The sequence below is a fragment of the Mauremys mutica genome, chromosome 2, assembly GCF_020497125.1.
Source record: "Mauremys mutica isolate MM-2020 ecotype Southern chromosome 2, ASM2049712v1, whole genome shotgun sequence".
Classification (NCBI taxonomy): domain Eukaryota; kingdom Metazoa; phylum Chordata; order Testudines; family Geoemydidae; genus Mauremys; species Mauremys mutica.
Genome location: NC_059073.1, coordinates 123,840,027 through 123,865,856, shown reverse-complemented (window position 1 = coordinate 123,865,856; position 25,830 = coordinate 123,840,027). Strand labels below are relative to the sequence as shown.

The 25,830-nt window shown below is 41.5% G+C and overlaps 2 protein-coding genes across 2 annotated transcripts; both read left to right on the top strand.

Moving 5' to 3' along the window:
* The first annotated feature begins 5,202 nt into the window (after positions 1 to 5,202).
* On the top strand, positions 5,203 to 9,479 carry LOC123364017 (leukocyte elastase inhibitor-like). Its single transcript, XM_045005704.1, has 3 exons — positions 5,203 to 5,331; positions 7,740 to 7,907; positions 9,290 to 9,479. Exons 2-3 carry the CDS (start codon positions 7,761 to 7,763, stop codon positions 9,449 to 9,451), a joined length of 309 nt encoding a protein of 102 aa, XP_044861639.1. The 5' UTR covers positions 5,203 to 5,331; positions 7,740 to 7,760; the 3' UTR covers positions 9,452 to 9,479.
* A 3,778-nt stretch (positions 9,480 to 13,257) lies between these two features.
* On the top strand, positions 13,258 to 25,117 carry LOC123364016 (serpin B3-like). Its single transcript, XM_045005703.1, has 8 exons — positions 13,258 to 13,288; positions 15,665 to 15,844; positions 17,463 to 17,579; positions 18,225 to 18,368; positions 20,441 to 20,558; positions 21,350 to 21,492; positions 22,929 to 23,084; positions 24,108 to 25,117. Exons 2-8 carry the CDS (start codon positions 15,680 to 15,682, stop codon positions 24,510 to 24,512), a joined length of 1,248 nt encoding a protein of 415 aa, XP_044861638.1. The 5' UTR covers positions 13,258 to 13,288; positions 15,665 to 15,679; the 3' UTR covers positions 24,513 to 25,117.
* The last annotated feature ends 713 nt before the right edge of the window (positions 25,118 to 25,830 follow it).

The following is a 25,830-nucleotide window of genomic DNA, read 5'->3' as shown; positions in this document are numbered from 1 at the left end:
GTCATCAAAGATGTTTGCTACTTAGCCTCCTAAGGACACTATATCTATGATTTTCAATGAGGATTTGAATGTAACTGAGACCCAGGACAGAACCACACAGCTGGCTTAATAACAGATCATCTTTACGAATCAGATGAAAATTAATTTAGTCATATAGTCAGACCATGTGAAATTCATGATGGCTTCAGCCATTTATTATTATATTCCATTTATTATTGGGCATCATTGATGTGCTAGATGCTGTACAATATATAAAGGCACAGTATTGCCCCAAGGGTTTACAACCTATATTAAAAAGACAATGCAGTTTAGTTGCATAATACACCGAATGGGCATATAAAGATGTAATCACAGAGCCATCAAATGGTAATGATCAGATAAACTTATGGTCAAAACATAGATTGATTAATCTTGTCCCGTTTCAGCATCTTTTCTTAAACCCTGCAACTTGTACTCTGTTTTCTAAAAACTGAAATCTATACTAAATTTATGATGAAAATGTGTAGTCCTTATTTTACTGCATGACATGGATGTTATCATTCAATCTGCCCTGTAGGGCAGGGTTTAACTACTTCAGAAGAAGTTTCAAAGAAACCTAAGCATGTTTAATACAAATATTTACATTACCTCAGATTCTTGTGAGAGACAAGAAATTACTTGCCTCATCGGTTGGGTTTTGGGTCAGTTTTTTAGGCAATAAGTATATTTAGAAATATAAAACAGCTGTGCTTCCTTGTGGCCTACATCCTCCACTCTTACTGTCCAATAGATTTCACCACCTATGTTTACCCCTCCTCCCCACAATTTTCTATTGTGAAGTTTGCCTAGATTGTTGACATACTGTGTATTTGTTTGGCAATAAAGTTTAGAAATAAAATCAGATTGCAGTTCACTTTCCTTCTAGCCTACGTTCTACACCGAGCATCTATCCTGCTTAGGTATGCACCTCTCTGCATCTTTAGGTGCCTAAATATCTTTGATAGTCTGGCCCTCAGGCCTTGGACTCTTCAGGTTCTGTGGTTGTCAACAGAGTTCATTATGGAGCACCTAAACAAATTAATTCTTTTGTTATGGGAAGAGTAACAAGAGAGTGACAATATAAAAATCTTGTTGTTCCGCCTCAGGGGAAGAACAATTTAGTGCTTGGCCCACTTATTTGCGGTGTTGTACCATCTCACAGCCAGAACTATCACCTGCAGATATTTATCCTTACTTATCTAATTTAAGATTGTAAGGAACAGATTTTCAGTTCCTCTGTTGGTTGCACTGAGTGCAGTGTTTGAATTGCAGATTTAATGTGAGTTAATTAATGTGCTTATGATTTAATTAAAACAACTCTGACACCTTGAGGATTTAGAGACTGGCAGGCTTTTGAAAATGGAGGGATTGAGGTCTCTCTCCAGCTTTTCTTTCTGTTCCAGCCCACTAGCATATATGACATTTCATGGCCTAGTCACATACTTCATTCTGAAAGATTGTTCTTTTGTAAATCCAGCCTTAAATTTCTTTGCCCCGTTTCCTTTGAAGTAGAGGGCATTGACTAGCACCAACTTGGTGAGTGAACCAACAGAGTTGACAGGCAATAGCACCTGAATTTTAACTTTAGGAAATAGTGAGACAGTAATATCATTGTGCAGCTTTTATGCCTGGAGTAAATACCAGATTCAAGTTTTGGAGAATATATTTAAGAAAAATGCACTATTTGATACCATACTTGTAGAGCAGCTTCCTGTCTTAAGAGATGAAATATCCTCCAACATATTGGGTTGGACTTTGTGGTACCCTTCAGTGATTTTGACCTACTCAGGCTGCCTCTCGCTAGTAATAACCCTGATTGATAGTCTTAATCTACATTCCTCCCATGGACAGAGAAAGAAGACTGAAGTCAACATTTGAGGCGACTTAGGTTGGCATAAAGGACCCAGTGGTGTAGACGCATACATTAACAGGTCGACTTAGGGCAGCTTCCATCCACCTAATGCTGTAGTGTAGGCCAGGCCTCAGAGTTTATCACACTAGCTGCAGAACCTCAGGCTTGTGCTGAAACATCTTTACCCCTTTCTAGTTTTGGAGGAGAAAAGGCCTACAAACCCCTCTGAGGAATTTAAGCAGAGTGTACCATTTCTGTCAGACTGTTTCATGACACTATTTATAACAGAAAATGAAACCCCCGAACATACTGCATGGAATCCCATCAAAATGAAACACATTTTGCTATGTAAGTATTTGTATGAGGCCCAATACTGTGGTATCTTATTGCTTTCAAACACATACAGGTTAAATTGTTATCCTAAATATTTGTGCAAATGGAAAGCAGTAGTCACCAGTGTTTCCCCTGTGGTGTGAGTAGTGTTATAACTTTCAAATGCGGTTATCTGCCTGCCTCCAACTGGGGTAGTGAGGCAGCAGCATTTTGTGTTTCACTTCAAATGCAGAATGTAACAGAATGAATCAACATTTTTCTCTCCCCTCATAAACAATTTAGGGTGGGAAAATACATGATGACTCCCTGTGAATGGTAAAAGAACAGTCCTGAGATCACCTTCAGTCTGGCATTCAACACTAGAATTGATCTCTCTTCTGACTTCTGCTGCTGCTGCCATGAAATAAACAGCTCATGGCTCTGTGGTAATATTTGTTGATCAAATGTAAGTATTCCTTCAAAGCAGGAGAGAGACAAGTCTTACATATTATTTGGCAATATATCTGTGCCAACTACTGCCAAATAGAAAAGAGAGTTCACGTTATGACACAGTTTACTAGGAGCATAAAGCTCTGTCTTCAGAGAAGCAAAATGTTTTTAGTTGTATTTGTTATCAATCATTTACTCATCTATGATTGTTCATGTTTAGATATAGTCCAGTCCGGAAAGGCAAATAAAAAGAATACTGTACCTGTAATCTTGATCTGAGTACAGGTCTATCTCATCTTACGCGGGGGTTCCATTCTGCGGTTAGCGCGTAAAGCAAAAACCGCGTATAGTCAAAATTACATTGAGTTGACTGGCGGGTGGAATTGCCTGCACTACAGAATTGACTACAGTACAGTGTTTAAATTGTTATTTTTCTCTTTTTTTTGTTTTTGCCAACCGTGTAAAGCTGAAATCGCGCATGTTAAATGCGCGTAAGATGTAACAGACCTGTATCTACAAAGAGTCAGTAGGAAATAAATCTTAAGGGATAATAAACTATTTTGCAGATGTAATTAAAATATTTGCATTTATGTCTTGTATGTTTTGTTGTCATAGACCAATCATAAAGATGAGTTGTATCCCCATTACACAAATAGATGAACTGCTTCACTTCCTTTATTGAAAGGTAATGATTTCTCTCCATATAACTGGTTGACACTTTTAAGCAGGTAATTTTTAGTTAGTTGCTTAATTTCAGAGCTAAGTGCCTGAAACCTTGCATGGATGTTGCTTGAGTTCTCCAGATTGGCCTTGAAAGAAGGAAGAAATATTCTGGTTATTTATCTGCGATTTCTAGCTTAAGTGATTCAGAACTTCTAATATATATTGCACATAGCTCCACTGGTGACAGTTGCATGTAATATCCTATACAGTTACTCAAGTAATTTTTATGGACTGTGTGTCCAGACAGTGGACACACCATAAACACTTTGTGAGCAAGAGAGAGCTGAAATATAAAGTTATCTAGAGAGATTATTAAAAAACAAAGCACATGCACAGAGATAGTGATAGTACAGTGTCTGTAAAATGCATGGAGAGTTAGCTATATGATGCCTATTCGCATTTATGAAAGTCACATAACCAAAAATTCCCATGTATCACTTTGAAAGTTTGCCCCAAATGTGTAGAACTAGTGATTCCAATATTGGCTGATAGTGTTAGTTTGAAAACTGTTTGTATTGTTGCACATGAAGCAGGTAAAATTATCACAACATGAGGTGAACTGAGTTATTTAAAGTAAGTTAAACAGGGACTCAGTAATTTTGGGCACAGTTTTGCAAGGTGCTTATTACCTATGAGAGTTAAGAATATATGAAGATAAGAATAGCCACCCTGGATCAGAGCAATGATCCATCTAGCCCAGGATCCTGTCTTCTGACAGTGGCCAGTTCCAGATGCTTCAGAAAGAATCAACAGAATTTATCGAGTGATCCATCCCCTGTCATCCAGTCCCAGCTTCTGGGAGTCATAGGCTTAGGGAAACCCAGAGCATGGGCTCGTGTCTCTCACAATCTTGGCTAATAGCCATTGATGGACCTATCATCCTCCATGAACTTTTCCAATTCTCTTTTGAACCCAGTTATATTTTCAGCCTTCACAGTATCTCCTGGCAACAAGTTCCACAGGTTGACTGTGTGCTGTATAAAGAAGTACTTCCTTATGTTTGTTTTATACCTGCTGCCTATTAATTTTATTGGGTAACCCCTGGTTCTTGTGTTATGTAAAGGGGAAAATAACATTTCCTTATTCACTTTTTCCACACGATTCATGATTTTAAGGGCCTCTATTATATCCCCCCTCAGTTATCTCTTTTCTAAGATGAACTGTCCCTGCCTTTTTAATCTCTTCTCTTATAGAAGCTGTTCCATATGCTTAAGCATTTTTGTTGGTCTTCTCTGTGGCATTATTATTTCTGGCATTATTATATTGTCTGTCTTATTATCTATCCATTTCCTAATGGTTCCTAATATTGTTAGCTTTTTTTACCGCCTCTATGCACTGAGCAGATGTTTTCAGAGAACTATCCACAATGATACCAAAATCCCTTTCATGAGTGGTAACAGCCAATTTAGAAATTTTGTATGTACACTTGGGATTTGTTTTTTGATGTGCATTACTTTGCACTTATCAACAATGAATTTCATCGGCCATTTCATCGCCCAGTCACCCAGTTTTGTAATTCTTTGCAGTCAGCTTTGAACTTAATTATATTTAGTAATTTTGTATCATCTGCAAACTTTGCCACCTCACTGTTTACCCTTTTTTCCCCCAGATCATTTATGAATTTGCTGAACAATTTTGGTCTTAGTACAGATCCTCAGGTGACCCCTCTATTTACCTCTCTTCCCTGTGAAAACTGACCATTTATTCCTACCCTTTGTTTCCTGTCATTTTAACCAGTTACTCTTTTATGAGAGAACTTTCCCTCTTATTCTATGGATGCTTACTTTGCTTAAGCCTCTGCTGTGTCCCACAGTTCACCCCCTCCAACACCTGCACGCCCGCCGCCCCCTCCGCCGCAATCGGGAATAAACCAGGGAAGGACTGAGCCAGGCACGCCAGAGCGAGCGGAGAGCTGTTCCCAAAGTAGCCCTGATGGCGGCAGATCAGATGGAGCCAGAGCTGCCGCTAGAGTAGCAGTGAGTCAGAGTATCTCCCTGGATGCCCTGCTCCAATCGGTCTCCTCCCCACTGGGCTGGGCAGGGGGCACAGATCCTGGCTCGCGCGCTGACAGGGTGAGTGGCTGGGCAGCCCGAGCTGCCAGGGAGCTGCCGCCGCCCCCTCCTGCCCCCGGACCCAGCCCGCTGCGCACCTCTCCCACCTTAGGCCCGCGCTGCCTGCCCTGGGCGTGGAAAGGCAGAGTCCAGCTCCGAGCGGCACAGCCGGGGATACTGCCCTGCCTGGGGGACCCCCGTGGCTCAGGCACCTGCGGGGGTCAGTGTCCCTCCTCTCTGCCTGCACGGGGCTGTGGAAGCAGCTGACAGTGCCTGCCTCTCTCAGCCCTTGCACTCCCTCCACTTGTACCTCCCCCCATCGCTCCTTCGCCACGCCCCGTCCCCTTGTACTCTCCCTTCACCCCCTTGGACCCTCCCCCAGCCCTCTCCTCCCGCACCTCCCCTCTTCCTCTGCACCTCTTCTCCCACAACCCTCCTGATACCCCCCTCTCCTCCTCCATGAATACATCACACCCCACTTCTCTGCCAGTGTAGAGCCCCAAAGCACCCCCACACCTGCTCCTCTGCCTGAACCCTCTTTACTGGATCCCCATCCCTTTCCGGGTACAAGGTTTGAGGGTTAGTCCCTATGCCTTCCCTGTGCATTTGGAGCACTAAAGATGGGGTTGCGGGGGACGGTGGCAAGATGTATAGGAAAATGAAATAAAAATAGGAGAAACTGTTTGATCCCAACTGCAAGTGTAAACGGGGACTGCTGTGGTGAATGAGGAGGTCACTTTGGTGGCGGGGAGCACAGTGCTGGGGCAGCAGGGGGTGCGGGTGGGTGGAGTGAAGAGAGAATCCACTGCTGGGATGGCGGGAGAGGGGCCACTGGTGGGCGGGGGGGTGGGATCCCAGGGCTGGGGTGGGGGGCAGACACATTTTTTTTTGCTTGGGGCAGCAAAAAACCTAGAGCTGGCCCTGAGTGCAGTGCACAGACCAGAGTCAAAGTAAACATATCCTAAGGTTCCTAGTACCCCCTACCCTGCAATGTTGACACTCTAGCCTATTGCCCACCCTGTTCCCTCACTATGAGGGTGCTACCGATGGGACTCAGGGGCTCACAAGACACGCAGGAGTACATAAACCGCATAATGAGCTCCTTTGGTGGCTGTCTCAGTAGAATGACTGCAGTCAGGACCAGCAAAGCAAGCACGTGCTTGGGGCGGCACAATTCCAGTTGCGCTCTTGGAGCTTGGGGTGGCTAGTTTTTTGCTTGAGGTGTCAAAAAACCTAGAGCTGGCCCTGACTGCAGTTTGAGAAGGCTTTATACTGAACTACCATCTAATCTGAAAATTGGGCTCTCCAGCTCTAGGCCAAGTCACAGTGGCAGGAAAATGCCCATGTCCACCTGTTCTTGGGAGAATTAGGACGTCAGTCTCCAGGGCTGTCAACCATTTAAAATTAAACTTTTCAATTCTTAATATTTAAAATAAGATGCTCAGTGAAGGTGTTTTTGTTTCTTTGGGATTTTTTGGCCAATTTTGAGGTTTGACATAAAATGAAGGTACCAGAAGAAAAACACACGTCCCAGCCTGGCTGCTGCCGGCTATGGAGTAGCAAAGTGCATCCCCATGGCCTGGGTGCAGTGTGCTCCAGCACCCTGTGGGCTCCCTTATTCCGGCACCCACTGTATCCCAGGAGGCAGGGATCAGGGATCCCCAGGGGGCTGCAGGAAAGTTTTGGGGACAACTCCCACTCACCACCCTCACAGTGCTCACTGTGCCCCTGCAGATGCAGCTCCAGGGAGACCCAGGGGGGTCCAGGGGCAAGGGACAGAGAGCAGATTGGGACCAAGCACTGCCCTGCAGGAAGGCGGAGCAGCAGAGCTCTTGGCTCAGCACAGCTGACGAGGGATGACCCTCAACATCTCAGTGACTGTGAGCCAGTTCTTGCCTGTCAGCTTTGCTCCCTCCTCCAGGCAAGCTCCATGCAGCAGCAAGGAGTAGCTGGAGCAGTGGGAACTGGCTCAGCCAGGCAGTAATGGCACTTCTGGCGGCTGCCTTGGCTGCCAGGAACTCTGGGATACATCCGGAGGACTTCTGGGACCCAAAACAAGCACACAGGAAACCAACAGGGCTCAACCCTAGGTCCCAGCTTAACATGGATCCTGGGCTTAAATTGTTGAGTAGATACAACCTCAGTGTCAAAGCTGAGACATTGAAATATCAGTATAAATAGTAAAAATAAATTGGTTCTATGAAGTATCACTTTTTAGCAACCCTAACTAGTTAGAAGCAGCACAGGCAAGAAAATTTAACTTTCATTCTTAACCATATTGTTTTCACCTGATCCTTTAAAAGTGTCATTTGTCCTCCTTTGCCTTGTTGCAGAATACAACTAAGCCAGTGCAGATGATGTTCCAGAGAGGGAAATTTAATTGGACCTACATACAAACAGTACACACGCATATTGTTGAGCTCCCATATGTCAATAATGACCTCAGCACACTCATACTGCTACCAGATGACATCAGCAATGACATCACTGGCCTAGAAATGGTAAAGAAATTAATCATATTAATACAGGGAATTCAATTGTTTTTATGTCCTAGATGTTTAAATGGCTGCTGTCTTATGGTAAGTGATGCTACATTCTTGTATTAGGAACAGGTGAAAAGATCTGGCTCAGAGAACCTGAGAACCTGAGCCTTTTTTGACCTTTGACAAGATTTTCATAGACCCAACACTTTTTTTTTCAGTTCTTGCTGTCATCCAGTCCTAGACGCAGAAGCCCCCAAATCCTGCAAGAAAGGCAGTACTTTCAGCCCAAGCAGAACCAGAGACTACTAGAACCATTGACAAAAAGCCAGGATAGATGGGAAAACTTCATACTACACTATCTACATCTTTGAAGTTTTCCCCAGCACTAATCTGTAAGGACACCAGCACCAATGTAATGAGCCTGCAGCCCTTACTCAGTCAAGAATACCGTTAACTTTAACTGGAGTTCTGCTGGGACAGAAGCTCTGCTGGATCAGTTCCAAGATATGCTAGAATGCCAAAAACTCAAGACATACAATATGGTTACTATCATGTACAACAGGACTCAGCTGCTATTACACTACAAATACTCAATACTGAAAGTATTCACTATGTGGGGTCAGGAAGGAATTTTCCTCCAGGTCAGCATGGCAGAGACCCAGGGGGGTTTCACCTTTCTCTGTAGCATGGGGCATGTGTCACTTGCTAGTTTGAACAAGAGTAAACGGTGGATTCTCTGACTTTGGCTACACTTGCACTTCAAAGCGCTGCCGGGGCAGCGCTTTGAAGCGCTAAGTGTAGTCAAAGCACCAGCGCTGACAGAGAGCTCTCCCAGCGCTGTCCGTACTCCACCTCCCTGTGGGGAATAACGTACAGCGCTGGGAGCTGCGCTCCCAGCGCTGGGGCTTTGACCACACTGGCGCTTTGCAGCGCCGCAATTTGCAGCGCTGCAGCAGGGTGTGAAAACACACCCTTTTCACACCCTGCTGCAGCGCTGCAAATTTGCAAGTGTAGCCAAGGCCTAAGTAACTTGAATTCTTTAAAACAAGATTTGAGGATTTCAGTAACTCAGACAGAGGTTATGGGCCTATTGCAGGAGCAGGAGGGTATGATTCTGCAGCCACCAATGTGCAGGACGTCAGATTAAAGCCAGAAGTGATTATCATGATCATCCAAACACTGAAATCTTCCAGTTACTACACTAACCTACTGTAAGAAAACACCCTACTTTACAGTTGAGAAGACACTTGTAAACTAGCCAGAAGCTTTTCAGTGATCTTTACGATAGTTGTAAACCATCTCTATAGTTTCTCCATTTAGGATTATGAAGGACGTCAATGTTAAGGAAGTTTCATTTTCACTGTGTAATGTTTGATTCTCTCTTTTTTAATTAACTGAAGCTAGAAACAGACTGGTCGTATGAGACGTTATCCAGATGGACCAGCTCAGAAATGATGGAGAAAACTGAAGTGGATGTGTATCTGCCCAGGATCAAAATGGAAGAGAGTTATGACCTCAAATCTACTTTGAGCAGCATGGGGGTGCGAGATGCCTTCAGTTAGAAGTGAGCTGATTTCAAAGGGATGTCTGAGAAAAACGATCTGGTTTTGTCAAATACTTTTCATGAGTGCTTTGTGGAGATCAATGAAAAAGGCACTCAGGCTGCAGCTGCTAGTGCGGCTTCTATGACAGCACAAAGTCTCATTTCTGCTATTCAATTTGCAGCAGATCACCCTTTCCTCTTCTTCAACAGGCACAATAAAACTTAGACCATCCTCTTCTTTGGCAGAGTCTGCTCCCCGTAACCACCAGATTTCTGTTGCTAAACAGGATCTTGCAGCAGCAGGACTATACCACAAAGACATCACCTCAAGTGTCTCAATAGCTTGGGTAATTTTACTTCACTTTCCTGTATTATTGGCCAGTCTTTGTAGCTTGGGGGACAACAAATAATGCAAATTACTCAGCATTTTTCTCTTCTGGTCATGTGGTTAGAGGACTTGATAATATTTGGCTACGACCCTCAAATGCACAATAAAAATGCACTGCTTGCTTTTTCCAATGATTGCAAATTGCACTTTTTCTTAGTACAACCACAAAGCAGAAGAATAAGTTTGATATAGAGAAATACATCTCAGGAATAAAACAATTACTTGTGCAGGCATACAAAGAGTACACAAGTAGGTGCAGATGAGGATCTGGTCCACAGTCTCATAAGTTATATTGACTTAACATAGGCATGGCTAGCAATGCAATAAAACCATTTGAATGTAAATGTTTTGTAATCTTTACATTTCTACTGGCATTTTTTCTTGTTTGCAGACTGCTTGCAAGTGTTCTGGAAAAAGGGGTAAACAGTGAATGTCAAAATTTGCAGATGATACAAAACTCTCAAGACAGTTAAGTCCCAGGCAGACCATGGAGAGCTACAAAAGGACCTCTCAAACCTGGGTGACTGGGTAACAAAATGGCAGATGAAATTCAATGTTGATAAATGCAAAGTAATGCACATTGGAAAACATCATCCCAACTATACATATAAAATAATGGGTTCTAAACTAGCTGTTACCACTCAAGAAAGAGATCTTGGAGTCACTGTGGATAGTTCTCTGAAAACATCCACTCAATGTGGAGCAGCAGTCAAAAAAGTGAACACAATGTTGGGAATCATTAAGAAAGGGATAGATAATAAGACAGAAAATGTCATGTTGTCTCTATATAAATCCATGGTACGCTCACATCTTGAATACTGTGTGCAGATGTGGTTGTCCTACTGCAAAAAAGATATATCGGAATTGGAAAAGATTCAGAAAAGGGTAACAAAAATGAATAGGGGTACAGAATGACTTCCATATGAGGAGAGATTAGTAAGACTGGAACTCTTCAGCTTGGAAAAGGGATGACTAAGGAGGGATATGATAGAGGTCTATAAAATCATAACTGGTGTGGAGAAAGTAAATAAGGAAGTGATATTTAAATAAGGGAGCTGCTCAGCCTGCTGCCTCTCCAGGGTTCCCGCTGCTGGCCCCTGCCAGCCGGGGTCCCCCCACACCCGCCACAGCCGCACTCAGTACTCGCTACTGGCCTGGGGGAAGGAACCCCAGGCTGAGACCCCAGCTGGCAGGAGCCGGCAGCCGAAACCCCAGGCCAGCAGCGGGCTAAGACCCCAGCTGACAGGAGTCGGTGGTGGAAACCCCAGAGCGGTGGCGGGCTGAGCCGCTCAGCCCGCAGCTGCTCTGGGTTTCTGGCTGCTGGCCCCTTGCCAGACGGGGTCCCATCCGCAGTCCCACTCACCTTGCTTCCAGTTGGAGTTCCAGTGCAGGCCCGCTGCCAGACAGGGTCCAGGCTTCCGGCACTGCTCAACCCTACCAGCTGCCAGCTCCACTCACCTCAGCTGCCGATCTGGGGTTCCAGCCACTGACCTGCTGCCAGCTGGTTATCAACTTATAACTCAGAAGCCTGTCTGCAGCTTAAAGTATCTAAATAGATGCCACCAGACATTGGAAAACTCAGCAAGGAAAAGCAAGGGCAAGGATCACACTAAACTAATAAGTTCTGCATTTTAATTTAATTTTAAATAAAGCTTCTGAAATATTTTGAAAACCTTGTTTACTTTACATACAACAGTAGTTTGGTTATATATTATAGACTTAGACCTTCTAAAAACATTAAAATGTATTACCGGCATGCGAAGCCTTAAATTAGAGCGTATACATGAAGACTCGGCACACCACAGCTGAAAGGTTGCTGACCCCTGTCCTAACTCCTTGAATTCAGGGGAGAGATTAAATAAACTGGGTACACTAGTGAACCTCCAGGTATATTGAAAATATTCCCACCTGCCTGCAAGCACTTTGGAAGTCCATGCTTCTGGGATGCAGCACACACCTTTCTTCTTGGTTCTGCTTCCTGGATGGGAAAAGAACAAACATGAAATAATGTTACATAAGGGTTTATTTATTTTATTATACCCACTACGACTGCATGAACACATTCCATTTAAATACTGTCCTGTTGAATATAACATGATAAAGCTGTGTGCTAAAATGTAACCCCAAAGAAGTCGCTTTTATGGTATATGTCTGCACAGACACACTTTCAAGAAAAGGGCTCCTTCACACAGCTAACAGACTTGGATTTTCAAAATACAAGACCAACCTATGCAGAATGAAGGTACCTGTTTAATTCAGAATTCCTTTTCTGCTGTCTTGGAGAGCGGGAACTCTTGGCTGTACATGAGCTACTAATTTTCATGGTGGGTCTCAGCATGAAATAAACAAACAAAAAACCCTTTGATTTAAAAAAAATGGTTCTACACTTCAGCATCCAGTGCACTGAGTGCAGATCAGTTTGTGTATCAAAGGATGTTCTTTAATCCAGCCTTTAAATTAAAAAGGGATACTAGCCCTCATCCTTCAGTACACAGAGCACCCACAGCTGCCTTGAATTAGAGAGAAGCTTCCTACATGGGAATATTTTAGCGCTCACTCCATGCATTCTTTGACAAGCCCATTTTGGGAGTCTTACATCCTCCACTTAAACATCTGGTATTGGTCACTGCTGAGGACCGAATACCAGGCTCAGTTTGATTGTTTGTCTGAACTGGCATGGCAGTATCCATAGTCCTAATGGTTTTAAATTAGGATGGTGGAGTCACAAGGCCTAATTGATCCCTGCATTACTCCAGTTTTACACTGATACGCCTCAGTTGATATCTATGGAGTTACACTGGTTTAACACTGGAATAATGCAATCGAGAATCAGGCCACACAGAACACCCATCCAGCACAAAGACAGACATTTGTGTGGTTTGGTGTAAGTTAAACACTAACTGTACTTATTTTAAACAGAAGAGAGTTGCAATGGACAACATCACCAGCCATTCTTACAGTAGGCCATTTGGTGTTATTTTTGCTTATCCTATGTCTAAAATACCAGCTCTTATAAGATCATTGTATTCATCTAAATCTCTAAGATTTCTGTTTAAAATACATACAATGGATCAATAATCAGGTCAAACTTTACAACAATAATTTCTGGAAAGTGGTTGGGAGGAAGAGAAGGCTTATGTGGGGAAACATATTGAGCACTAGGGGTGGAGAATATAGGCTAGAAAGAAAGGAAGGTGCAATCTCATTTTATTTCTAAACTTATTTACTGCCATACAAATATATGGTATGTCAACAATCAAGGCAACCATTACAACAGAAAGTTGTGGAAATTGGTAGGGAGGAGGTGTAAGCGTAAGTGGTGAAACAGATAGACCTGTAAGAGTGGATGATGTAGGCTGGAAGGAAGTGCAACTGTTCTATATATCTAAACATATCAATTGCCTAACAAACAGACCCAGAACTTGGCCGAGGACACAAGTAATTCCTTCTCTCTCACAGGACTCTAAGGTAATATAGATATTTGTGTAGACACAATTAGCTTTCTTTGAAACTTATTCTGAATTAGTAAAACCCTGGGCAGATTAAATGATAACATCCACGTCAGGCAGTAAAACAGGGCTTGAACATTTTCATTGTGAGTTTAGTTTAGATTTCTGTTTTTAGAAAACAGAGTGTAAGTATTATAAACTTGCAGAGTTTTAAGAAAAGATGCTGATATGGGGCAAGATGAATCAAAGGAAGAATTTTCTTGAGTAGATGACAATCTTGTTCCTTAAAATCTTGAATTGGATAAATAAGGATAAATCTCTGCAGGTTGTAGTTCTTTCTCTGAGATGGCACAATACAGAAAATTCGTGGGCCAAGGACTAAATTGTTGTTCACCTGAGGGGGAAGAAAAAGGATATTTTTAGTTTGCCCACCTTCTTGTTTGACTTCTCATGACAAAAGAATCCATGACTTAGTATGTGTTTGGATACTCCATAAAGAACCATGTTGACAGTCAGGGAAACCTAAGAGGCCAAGGCCTGAGAACCAGATGATCAAAGGTATTTAGGCAACTAAAGATGTACATTGGTGTGTATTGGGATTTTCAAAAGCACCTAAGGAGGTTGAAATCAATCTTTAAATAATAATAAAGACCATGCATGATTTGCGTGTCAAACAAGTATTTGGATAAGGATCAATTTACAGCAGAGACTATAGGTCAGATATTCTAAGGGAGTCTGGAATTATTGTCAGCTAGAAACATTTTCCAGTTTCTGAGGAAAGTTTGTTTGCCTCTGTACAGAGAAAACAACACAAGCTGGAGACTAAGGTAAAATCCTGGACCTACTGAATTCAACTGGAGTTGTGTGGTTGTTGTCAGCTGAGCCAGGATTTTACCCCAAATCCCTGAGGGTATCAGATTCTGACAGTGAGTAGCAACTCACTGCTTGAGTAGTCCCCTTGAAATGAACAGGACTACTCCAGGAGAAAGTCCTATTCAATATCCGTAAGAGTCTTTGAAATTGGACTACTATAAGAGGAAGGCACTACTCAATTTCAGTCCACATCAGAATCTGACACCTAATATTTTCTTAGTCCTTAATCTGGCCAAAACTTTCACCAACTCCAATGGGAATTTAGACAGTACAAGTTCTGAATAAAGACAAATTAAGGATTTTTTTTCACGCTAGAACTGAATTCCATATTGATGCACAACATGTTTATAGGAAATGAAAAATGTTGTAAGTCCATTTGGCAAATCATTAGCAGAGGAGAACATTAAGCTGGGAAATTCATAGGTTCCTGCAAACCAAAGTCATCAGGAAACCACAACTAAATTGCAGTTGTCTAAAAGAGATACTGTTTTACAGCTATAAATATGGAGGATATTTATGCCACCGCCTATATACTGGGCTAAAGATAAAGAGGGGCCAAGGAGCACAGCACCAGCCACTTAACAAATCCAACCTGAAATGGTTTTTTGGCCCAAACTCTTTGGTAAATTTGTGTCAGATTCGTGAATAGTTTCAGGTCGACCAAGATTACATTTTTTAGCAGATAAACTATGTGTCAGAAAAACTTCACCCGGGTCTTTTTATCTATTTGTGAAAGTCTTGGAATACCTCTCTGGGAAGAAATCCAGGGTATCCCTTTTCAGAGTTAATGGAGACAGATTAGAGTATAATGTTCCTATCAGCCAAACCCAACTGGAAAATGTATTGCAATAAATAGATGTTCACGCAACTTACATAGTGTATATTTCTTTTATAATAGAACAAGCTGATTCAGTGATACCTTATCACATATTAATCAGATCATTCTCTACCCATTGTCTGTTGTTGTTACCTAGACATCAGGGGTCAAATTGGGCTCTCCTTTACTCCTGTGTATATCTGGGTTAACTCCTCCGAAGTTCCTCTAGCTATATCTAGGTGCAAAAGACAGCCTAATGTGGTCCTGATCACATACAAACAGAAATTGAAGCATCCAATAATTCCTCTCAGGAAGCCTGATTTTGAACTCATACTGCTGTAAATCATGAGTAACTCCCCTGAAGTCAGATGGGGAGATGCATCTGCGTGTTTCATTGCTCTAAGAAACTGTGTTGGTAGAAGATTTTACTTATTGTAGCATTGTACATTAGCCGCAGAAATGGAAGAAAAAGGATAGTCTCAGTTTCCTGAGTGGAGAATTGGAGATGAGGCTGTTTTCTTAATGGGAATTCTTTTTTTAAAAGTCTGTATCACAGTCTTCCCAGCACTTATGCCCATTTCCACCCTGAGGCTAGACACGAGTGTATAACTAGCAAAAAAGCCACTGAAACCTTCTGATGCAGTAAGATGTTTAGAAAAGAGACTGTTGAACTCTATTGATTTGGTTTATTTTTTTCCTCTGCAGCTTTTCATTTTCACAATGAGCTCCATCAGTGAAGCAACTACCAAATTTTGCCTTGACTTTTTCAAAGTATTGAACAAAGAGCATCCATCTAATAGCATCCATTCTCCTCTGAGTATCTCAGCTGCCCTGGGCATGGTCCTTCTTGGGGCCAGAGGTAATACTGCCACCCAGATACAAAAGGTAGCCATCAATAAGTCATTTGTTTTATACCTTCATTTTTGTTCAACAATGGCAGAGCAATCCCGTGTGCAGTGTTACCTGAGCTCCTCAAGCCTTTTCTTTTCTTGTAACTAAGAGCAGTTTCCTTTTCCATGGGTAATAAAGCCTGCACAAGCAGCAATTACCCTAGTAACAGTCTGAAAGGCAATTCTATATTGAATGGAATTGAACTTTATGGAGTTGAAAGGATGCCTGGCAGAAGCTGCAGGCTGAAAACATAATTGTGAACTGGAAATAACATTTTCAGCCCAAGAACAAGAGATTTTCCCCCTCAAGCCCTGATCTTGCAACCATTCCATACATGTGTGTCATTACATACATGAGTTGTGCATAATGGTACTTGGGTAGGTTATTGTTTGTGAGACAATGGCCTATGTTGCAGCTTCACTTACCCTCTGCTGAGATTGGTCTATTTTGGCCTGGAGGGATGTTTGAGCCTCTTGGCCAATAGCTCAGCCCCAGCAGAAGAGATCATCTCAGATAAAACCCAGAGAAATATTTCCTCAATATTTGCAATTTCCAGACCCGCATCTTCATTTTACTCATACTGCCTGATGTCACTTCTGTCTTGTGCATTATATCAAAAGAGAGAGATGTAGCCTACATGGTTATTTCAGAAATGTGTATATCTCAGATGCTGGGTCCTTTTTAGTTGCTTACTACGAACTGAGATTTACTAATGCTGAAGTGTCACAAGCTTGGTCGTAGTTATAAAAATATAATTTGAATATCTAGTTTAGCAAAAGTATTAACCTATTTTTTTGGATCCCATGAGCCTGTATGAGTCACATTTTTCATTGGAAAAAGCTTGGATTGCACAGGAGTTAGTACTAATCAAGAATCATGTGTTATCAGTCTTTGAATACAACTGTCATTATTAGAACTTCCAGACAGATATTTTGCTGTGAAGGCTAGACATGGGACCAAATACAGTTAGCAACTGTAAAGGAATATGCACACGAGAGGAATGAAATTAAAAAAAAAAAAAACAAGTTCCAATGCTATTGCCACAGAAGTCATTGGTAAAACTCCTGTCCACTTAATATGTGTGGACGCTAACTCTACATTTGACAAACAAACACTGCATTTTTTGGAATTAAACCTAGCAAACTCTGAAAGCATTTCCACTCGTTTTGAGATTGTTCCTTAAATGTAGGTTTTTAAATAATAAACTTTTATCCAAGTCCTAATCCTGCGATAGGATCCACTATTGCAGATTGCTACATGCCTGCAGAACACTACTTAATTTATTGCCCTATTTCAACATAGTGTAAAAACTGAATATTATGGCAGAAATAGGAAGTGAGTTCCACAATCATAGAAATATAGCTCGCCCTTTTGGTGATTTAGTAGTATTCACCAAATGGCTTGCTGATTTTGATATCAATGGATGCACTGGGGCATCCAGTGATAAAAGTTGAGAATAGCTGCCTTTTGACATCATGATGTCCATCTCCAATAGAAAGGACAGTAGGTAAGACAGACAACTGAATTTTCTCATGACAAGTTCAGTTTTATATATTGTCATAAGTAAATCAATATAGCGTATGACTGTTGCAATCTTACATTTCTATCTCAGGTTCTTCGCTTCACTGAACTTAGAGAAAATGAAAATCCAGGAACAGGAAGATCTTCAGAAGCAACAAGTGATGAGAATTCAGAGAGCAGTCGCAGACTACCTCTTCATCCCCAACTGGTATCTTAGAACAAATGTTGAAGTTGGACAAACTCTGGAGAATTTGAACCTAAACTCAAAATTGGCAGATTAGAATTATAACATAAAAATGGGGTGAGGGGGAATGCTGTGATGGTAGATGACAGTAGGGGGAAGGATAAAAATGTATACAAGATAGCAAAGAGTAAGGTTTGGGATTTTTTTTATTGAAAATGCTGTACAATTATATGCTTGATTTGTGGATGCCATAATTGCAACCGCATTCACAAGTGATCAGTTCAGTTTGCATCTTGCTATTTCAGTGGGCTCCTACCATGATCATGAGCACATGTGAATGTATAAATCAGACATACAGAAAACATTTGCAACTCTACTAACCTGAACATTTTTCACTGTTCCACAAATTCGCATGTATAGTGCTCCATAAGTAACAAGTGGAACATCCCAAAAGAGCCACGGATTACTTAGCCCTTATAATAGAGCTTTTGCTCCACAGATCTCCAGACTATCAGAAAGAAGAACAAGTCAGAGAAGGCAAAGCTAGTTAAGTTATTGAATCTGAATGGTTTCATAGGAGAACAATTATTTTTTTAAAAAGCAGTGCCTCTGTTACTCTCAGCCTTCTTCAGTCAGAAATAAACTACAACAACTTTGTGTTATTTGAAGGTTCCTGGAGATCAGTGTGATATACCTGGAGAGATTCATTCCCAGTTTCATGACATCTTCTCAGCAATCAACAAATCTACCACTTCCTACGAGCTGGCTAATGCCAACAGACTGTATGGAGAAAAGACATTCAATTTTCTTCAGGTGAGTTGCACTGGGGATCACATTCATGGCCTGTGACATTGTAGGACAGATAGGGATGAACAACATGGGCTTAGTTCAATTGAGGTCCCATTTCCTGCTGACTTGAATGGGAGGTGTGTCCACTTAGACAAGGCGTGGAGTTGATCCCATGGAGCTACCGAATAGTAGGGCAGAACAACCAGTCATCTTAAAATAAACCCATATGGTTCCAGAATAGAATGTTTAAGATAACTTCAGTCTAATGCCTTAGTTACAGGCTCTGCTCATTTGTCCCCAGTCACAGAGCATTGGAACCTAACTGTAATTAGGTGTGTTGAACAGCACTGAAAGTAAGTGTTTACTATTACTATTTGTATTATGGTAGCGCCTTCAGGCCAGGGTCTCACTGGGCTAGACATTGTACAAAAATATAATAAAGAGACAGTGTTATGTAAACCTTACCCTGAAAAGCTGTTTTATATAGTACATTATTGTTACCCATGTTTGTCTTCAGCTTTGTAACTATTACTTATATAATTACTTCAGTACATCAACAGCAAAATAAAGATTATAGGGTTGCTATAGTCAAAAAAGTAATTGTTTAATCATAGCACCAGATACTCAGATATATATTCAGAGTTGTATTTGCTTGTGTCACTGACAAAATTAAGATTGTAATGCTTTTTACTCTTGTTAGCACCCTAGAAGCAACACAGTGATGGGAAAGTGAGCTAGAATTATTCTGGCTCATGCAAATTCAATAAAATTGCTCACTGTGTTCTGGGGTTCATGCTACATTTTAACCAATTAATTTCACATTATTTACAAGGCCTCACCATTTCATTTCATTTCATTCATAGGCCGAAAAACTTTTCTCAAATCAGCTTTCAAATTTTGCTTCTAGTTTGAAATTTCACGTGGAAGTATGGTTGCAGGCATCTTTAGTTATTTTGGCTGGTGGGAAAAAGAAACATTACAGGACAGTGCTTCAAAACATTCATGAATTACATATAAATATACAGTCACAGACACACTAGGTTAGATTGGGACAGAAGTGGCGAGATAATATATATAGATTTCTAGTTCCAGGATAAATTCTGGGTTCTACCTGTAAAACTAACAGAAAGACCTGCAGTGGGTCCTGTTCCGCCAGTTTCTCCTGTTCTGCAGTCCACCCACAATGGCAAGTAAACTTGAGAGACCTAAGGATTGGTTGCTGCAAGAGGAGGCAGCATCTATCAGATCTTTCCACTGAATGGGAGTAGAAAGTGGCCTGTGTGAAAATAGTCCCCCAGTCCTTTAGGGCATAAGCAGCCATTTAAGGACCATGAGAGGACCTGTGACAACCAGACATTCTGGTTATTCAAGAGCGACCTAGGTCCACCTTCCATTGGGTAACCAGAACCTGATGTTCTGTAAATGCCTGCTAAAGTGGATAGGTTGCAGGGGGATAGATGTGTTTATTGCATCTAAAAAATAGAGAGTAAATCAGCCTACATAACAAGATCACATGCAAAAGCAAACACCAGCCTCACCTCCGCAAAACTCCTTAAATCTGGTGAGTAGTTATTGTTATTTGTACAGTAGTAAAACCTAGGAGCCCCAACCAGGGTCAGGGCCCTCTTGTGCTAGAATGATATAGAAACATAGTAAAAGACAGTCCCTTCCCCAAAACTTACAATATAAATAGACAGAACAGACACCGAGGTAGGAGAAAAGCAGTATCACTATCCTTATTTCACAGATGGGGAACTGAGACACAAAGATTAAATGACTTTCTCAAGGTCATACAATGAGTCTGTGGCAGAGTCAGTCAGCTGGCAGAATTTCAAAGAGGTTCAGTGTTTGACTGTTTTATGTAAACTGTCCAAACCTATGTGGCCCTGTATCCCTATGTGCTAGCCAACTGACCAGTTCATTCTACTAGTCCTCACACTGTCTCTAGCATGTACAAACACACTTTTGAATATTTTGTATATTTCTTGCAGTGCTGCAGAACTAAAAAACAGAGACATTTTGTTTTATTCAGGAGACAGCCTAAAAAGAGACCTGTTTTCTGATGTATTGTTCTGACATTCTCTCTTTTGGTACAGCAATACCTATCCTGCATACAAAAGTTATACCAGGCTGAATTGAAACCAGTTGATTTTCTGAATGCTGCAGAGGAAACCAGAAACCAGATAAATTTGTGGGTTGAAACCTTTACAAAGGGTAAGGACAAGTCAGCCACTGGCTGCTATTTCTTGATATTTAATAAAAACCAATGAGGTAAAGTGTACAAGGTGCTTAAAAACCTGGAGGAGAACAATATTTTGTCATAATTGGAGCATGCCCAGTATGAAGCTGCAGTGGCAGCTCTCAGCAATTTGACCACCTGAGTGACCTGAAGATGAGTCATTAATTCCCACAGAGAACACATATTTGAGGAGAACAGAGTAGCCAGCAGACTCTGGACCTAGTCCAACACCCATTGAAATCAATAGGAATTCTTCTGACAACTTCAGTGGGTGTTGGATGAGACCACCTGTGTGTCTGATTGCATGGAGCTTAATGAATTATCCAATCAGATGCAAGAGGTATTGCGCAAGGAGAGGAGACCGTCAAAAAGTACCTTGATTTATGAGCTCCTTTACAGATATGGTAAATGACAGCGCCCTACTTAAAATTTGACCTGGAGGCAAGACTAATCAGGAGAAGCAAAGAATAAAGTGGCCATTTTGGGAGATGACATCTGTTCTCCATTGTTCACTTGAGGCACATCAGTGTGTCAGTGTACGGAAGCTACAGAAATGCTGTTTGTGTTGCACTTGTTCTGTGAATAGATAGAGGACTTCAGCCTCTCAGGCCTGTCAGTCTAACATCTTTCATGTGTGTCTAATATCATGTTTATATTCTTATACACAGTTACATACATGCACTATACATCTATGTTATTACAACAGATAAATGGAGCTAGAGTTGCCGAACTGCCAAAACAAAATAATTTGTCTCATTTTTTTAAGGTAAAATCAAGGATCTCTTTGCCAAAGACACTCTTTCTGATGCTTCTGTGTTAGTTCTCGTGAATGCTGTCTACTTCAAAGGGCAATGGGCAGTGGAATTTAAGAAAGAAAACACCAAAGAAAGACCTTTTCATATTAACAAGGTAGATTACAGAAATACACATATCACATCATTGCTCCTATTGTTTTACATGGCTGGGAGACAATGGGGAGCTACAATGGCTACTTGAATCTAGGGCTCTATTATGGCCTGGGGACCAGCTGTGGGGGTGGAGAAGGAGCTGTTTCCCAAAGCTTCTGCTAGGAGAGTGCATCATGCCTGACACAGGTACAATGCCTCACAAAGCCACCTGGGGCACAGGGGAAATCAGTGTATAAAAGGCTGAAGCATCTGCCCTTCTCTGAGGCCCGTCAGCTTTCTCCCCTTCCCCTTTGGGGCTGCGGGTGCAGTTAGGTTCACTACCCATGTAAAGATTAGCACTCATGTGAGCAAAGACCGACTGGCCCCTGAGCAGAGGCCTAGCATCAGGGTGCTTCTTGTACCTTTCCCCACTACACTCCTAATTTGGAGCAGTCCACAGTCTGGTGTCTAATAATTTTCTACATAGACTTTTAACTGGTTTGCTTGTATTCAGACCTCAATGAGTTGTTCTTCTGCCACATTTACAATGACTGCCACCAAGAGATCCATTTAGTCCGTGTTCAGTTTCCACATTCTGTCACCAGACGGATCTCCCTCCTCATTAAGGTTAAATATTGAAAGTGGGTTTTTTTAGGTGACATTCTGTACATTGTCCCTGGGCTACTCTCTCACCCTCCCCATGTTGTGTGGGCAATGAATGTAGACTAGCCAGCTTCGTTTTGCTTCAGTTCAGTTTCACCTTCTGTTGGTCACACATTAGTGTACTGTAGCAAAAATAGGTTGGCAACACTGCAGGGAAACATTTGCTTAGCTAAAGGAAAATTGTTCCTAGTGGAACCTGTTTCCATTAAATTGTTTTCTAAATGTCTATTGCTTTTAGGTTTTGTAAATTTCTGGGTCAATTTGACCTGAGAATATGCTTTTAAATGGCAATTTAAATTAAAGAAAAGATGAAAAACCTGTAGTTTTAATATCCTTAGCATGGTTCTCAAGTTGGACAACCAAACTGTGAGGCACACAATATCAATGGCAACTTCTGAAATAGCATTAACTCTTCTAAACCTTTTATTCTTTTTGAGGTGGGTGTGCTGGCACAGGGAGATAATAAATTGTATCTTAGCTTTAAAGGGGCAGAGGAGAAGCAGCATGGTGGAATTCTGGATCATGGGAATGGGCTTTATGGGGTTTCCCAGTCTCCCCTCACCCAATACTTCACTGACCCCTTTCCCTTGAGTCCAAGATAAAGATGAAACTGTTGTGAGATGTTGGAAGAGGTTCAGGAGAACTTTATACCTTTCTTCAGAAGGTGATTATCTAGCCATGAACAACTACTGCAGCATTTGGGTCCAAGTGAAGATGCAGTACAAGGAAAAATGTTTTAATGCTGGATGATATGTTGTATGTCTCTCACTTGTTACTACTTGTCACTGCTTTCAGACTACAAGCAAACCTGTGCAGATGATGTACCAGAAGGGCAAGTACAAAATAGCTACAATTGAGGAGCATGATTGTCAGGTGCTTGAACTCCCATACAAGGGTGGTGACCTGAGTATGTATATACTGCTGCCAAAAGACTACATGGGTCTAACACAGGTAAAGTTACCTATGATGAGATAGTAATCTTATAACCAGATTATGAACATGGACAGACAGAATAGGACAAAATTACTTTCCTCTTTGTTGCAGAGCATGCAGCATGTTGAATAGTAAATCTGAAGGCAGGCTGTGTATGTTCCTGTGACTACTGAATTTTCAGAAAATAAACAATTAGCCAGCCTTTTTTATTCTCCAGTGGGGCACAGTGACAATGTAATTAATACGTAATTGCTACATTTTTGTATTATCAACCTTTCTAAACAGTTAATACCCACACAGACTAGCCTAAAAATGAATGAATAATAAATGCAAACAATATAGGTAACACTTCGGCAGATCCGCAAAGGCTGTCTGCCACATATTGCTGCCAGACTTAACATCTGATCCAGCTCCCTAACCCTTCTCCCATACACTTCAGTTGCAAAACACCCACTGACTTCACTGGTGCAGCATCAAGCCCTTTAGCTTTAATGGTAGAGGGCTGAGCACTGAAGTTAGAAGTTCCACCGTTGACTCCCACTGGTGACCCAGCATTGTGGTCATTATATTTACATTAAAAAAAAAGAAAACAAGATTCTATAATCAACACTGGACAAACACTTGTTTGGAAATCTTTAGGGTACGGCTACATGGAGATAAAAGCCCTGCGGCTGAGGGGCTAAAAATTGCGGTGTACATGTTCAAGCTCAGGCTGGAGCCCAAGCTCTAGCACCCTGTGTGGGTGGAGGGTCCCAGAGGCTGGGCTCCAGCCTGCGTCCAAATGCCCACACAGCAATTTTTCAGCCGCGCAGCCTGAGTCAGCTGACACGGGCCAGCTGTGGGGTTTTTATCCCTTTGTAGACACACTCTTAGTGTACGTCATGCCACTGAGCCCAGTAGTATTGTAAGAATCATGCCTGATGTGGCTACCACAGTGTGAATGAAAAATCATTTTTCCCACCTTCTCACACAGTTCCGTGTCTTGTTGATTTTGATGCATAACCACAATATTCTGACTTCCATGTATCTTTATACCTGCAGTTGGAAAAAGAACTTACCTATGAGAAATTAACAACTTGGATTAGCCCTGACCATTTGAAAGAACATGAAGTGGAGGTGGATTTTCCTCAGTTCAAAATCGAGACAACTGCTGACCTTAAAAAACATTTAGAGGCTTTAGGAATGACCGATGTGTTTCTCCCAGAAGTATCAGATTTATCTGGAATGGCAAAAGGAGGTGGCCTGTTTGTTAGTCACGTTGTCCATAAGGCTTTTATAGAGGTCAATGAAGAGGGCACTGTGGCAGCAGCTGCAACTGGAGTTGGCACAGGTATCACCTCAGCCGGGATTTCTGTACAGTTTGTAGCTGACCACCCTTTCCTCTTCTTTATCAGACACCAAAAAACCAAATGCATTCTTTTCTATGGTAGATTTTCTTCCCCTTAAAGGAAAATCTCTAATTAAGACAAGAGAAATCCCACACCATGGAACTATAGTACAGAAAATACAACAGGAATGTTATTCTTTTCATTTTCTCTTTTCCTTGCACTGTATCTAGATAGTGACTCCATAGTTATGGGTGAAAATGCACACTATGCTCATGGCAGGACTGTGATACTAGCACTCCAGTCTTACCTTGGCTGCTGTTTCCCTCCCCCGAAAACTTGCTTCTGGTTCTTACTTAAAGAATGTCCCACTCTCTCAGCACCTGAGGAAGGGCTCTTCTGCTAAGTGCCAGATCACTAGGAATCTCCTTGAACCAGAGCTCTGATAACTAGTAGTGAAATAAAGAACTATGAATTTTATTAATCATCCTGAACTGAATGGGTATCAATACAAGCATTGCCCAAACTCTTGCAGTGGAGAACCTGGCCCAGAGTTGTAGCAATTTAACAGGTGAATAATCAGACACATTGTTTTCACAGTTATTGTTATTGTCCTTCTGCCACCTTTACTACCCCTGGAGGAATTCTGTGCCAAACAAATTAAAAACTCTGTGCACAATATTTTAAAATTCTGCAAACTTCTTTTTTATTTGTGAAAAAAACACAAAATAATCATGCCAGTTTCAATTATTTTGGTAATTAATTTCAAAATATCTGTCTGCAAGTATGTCTGTAACAATACAGACAAAAAATATATTCAGGAAATGTTTTTTGATGAATAGATTCCTTATTAGGCATATTAATACAGAATTTTGTGTAATGATTCATTTAAACTAAATTAATACAGAACTTTGTGTAATGATTCATTTGAAGTACACCTGTACTCACAGAGAGTTGTGCTTACTTCATAGGTAATCCTACTGAAGTGAGTAGGACTACCATGGAGGAAAGTACTGCTCAACATGATGTGGAGCAGAGGGAGAAAGGAGAGTTGGAAAACAGAGTCTAACCCTTTAGCACTTGAATATAAAGTTAACACCGTACACTGATACAAACATCTATAGTCAGGGTGTGAGTTAGGGATGTTGTGGGAACTTTGTACTTCCTGATGCCTGCATTGAAAATTAACTATAATGTTGCTGTGACCCAAGAACCTCTTAATACCAGCTGGCAAGGAGATGCAAAGGGCTCCAGGGTTCTCCTGATTCTCATTCTTCAAAAGAATGTCATGTGAGGTCAGAAATAAGAGTCCGTGTTGCACTCTTCATCAACGTTGTTGTGAGATGTATATGAGGACACCATGTAAGGAATGGTGTATCTATATTGAACATATGTTCTTAAAGTCTATGTCTGGGGGTTGGTCACTAGCAAAGGTAAAA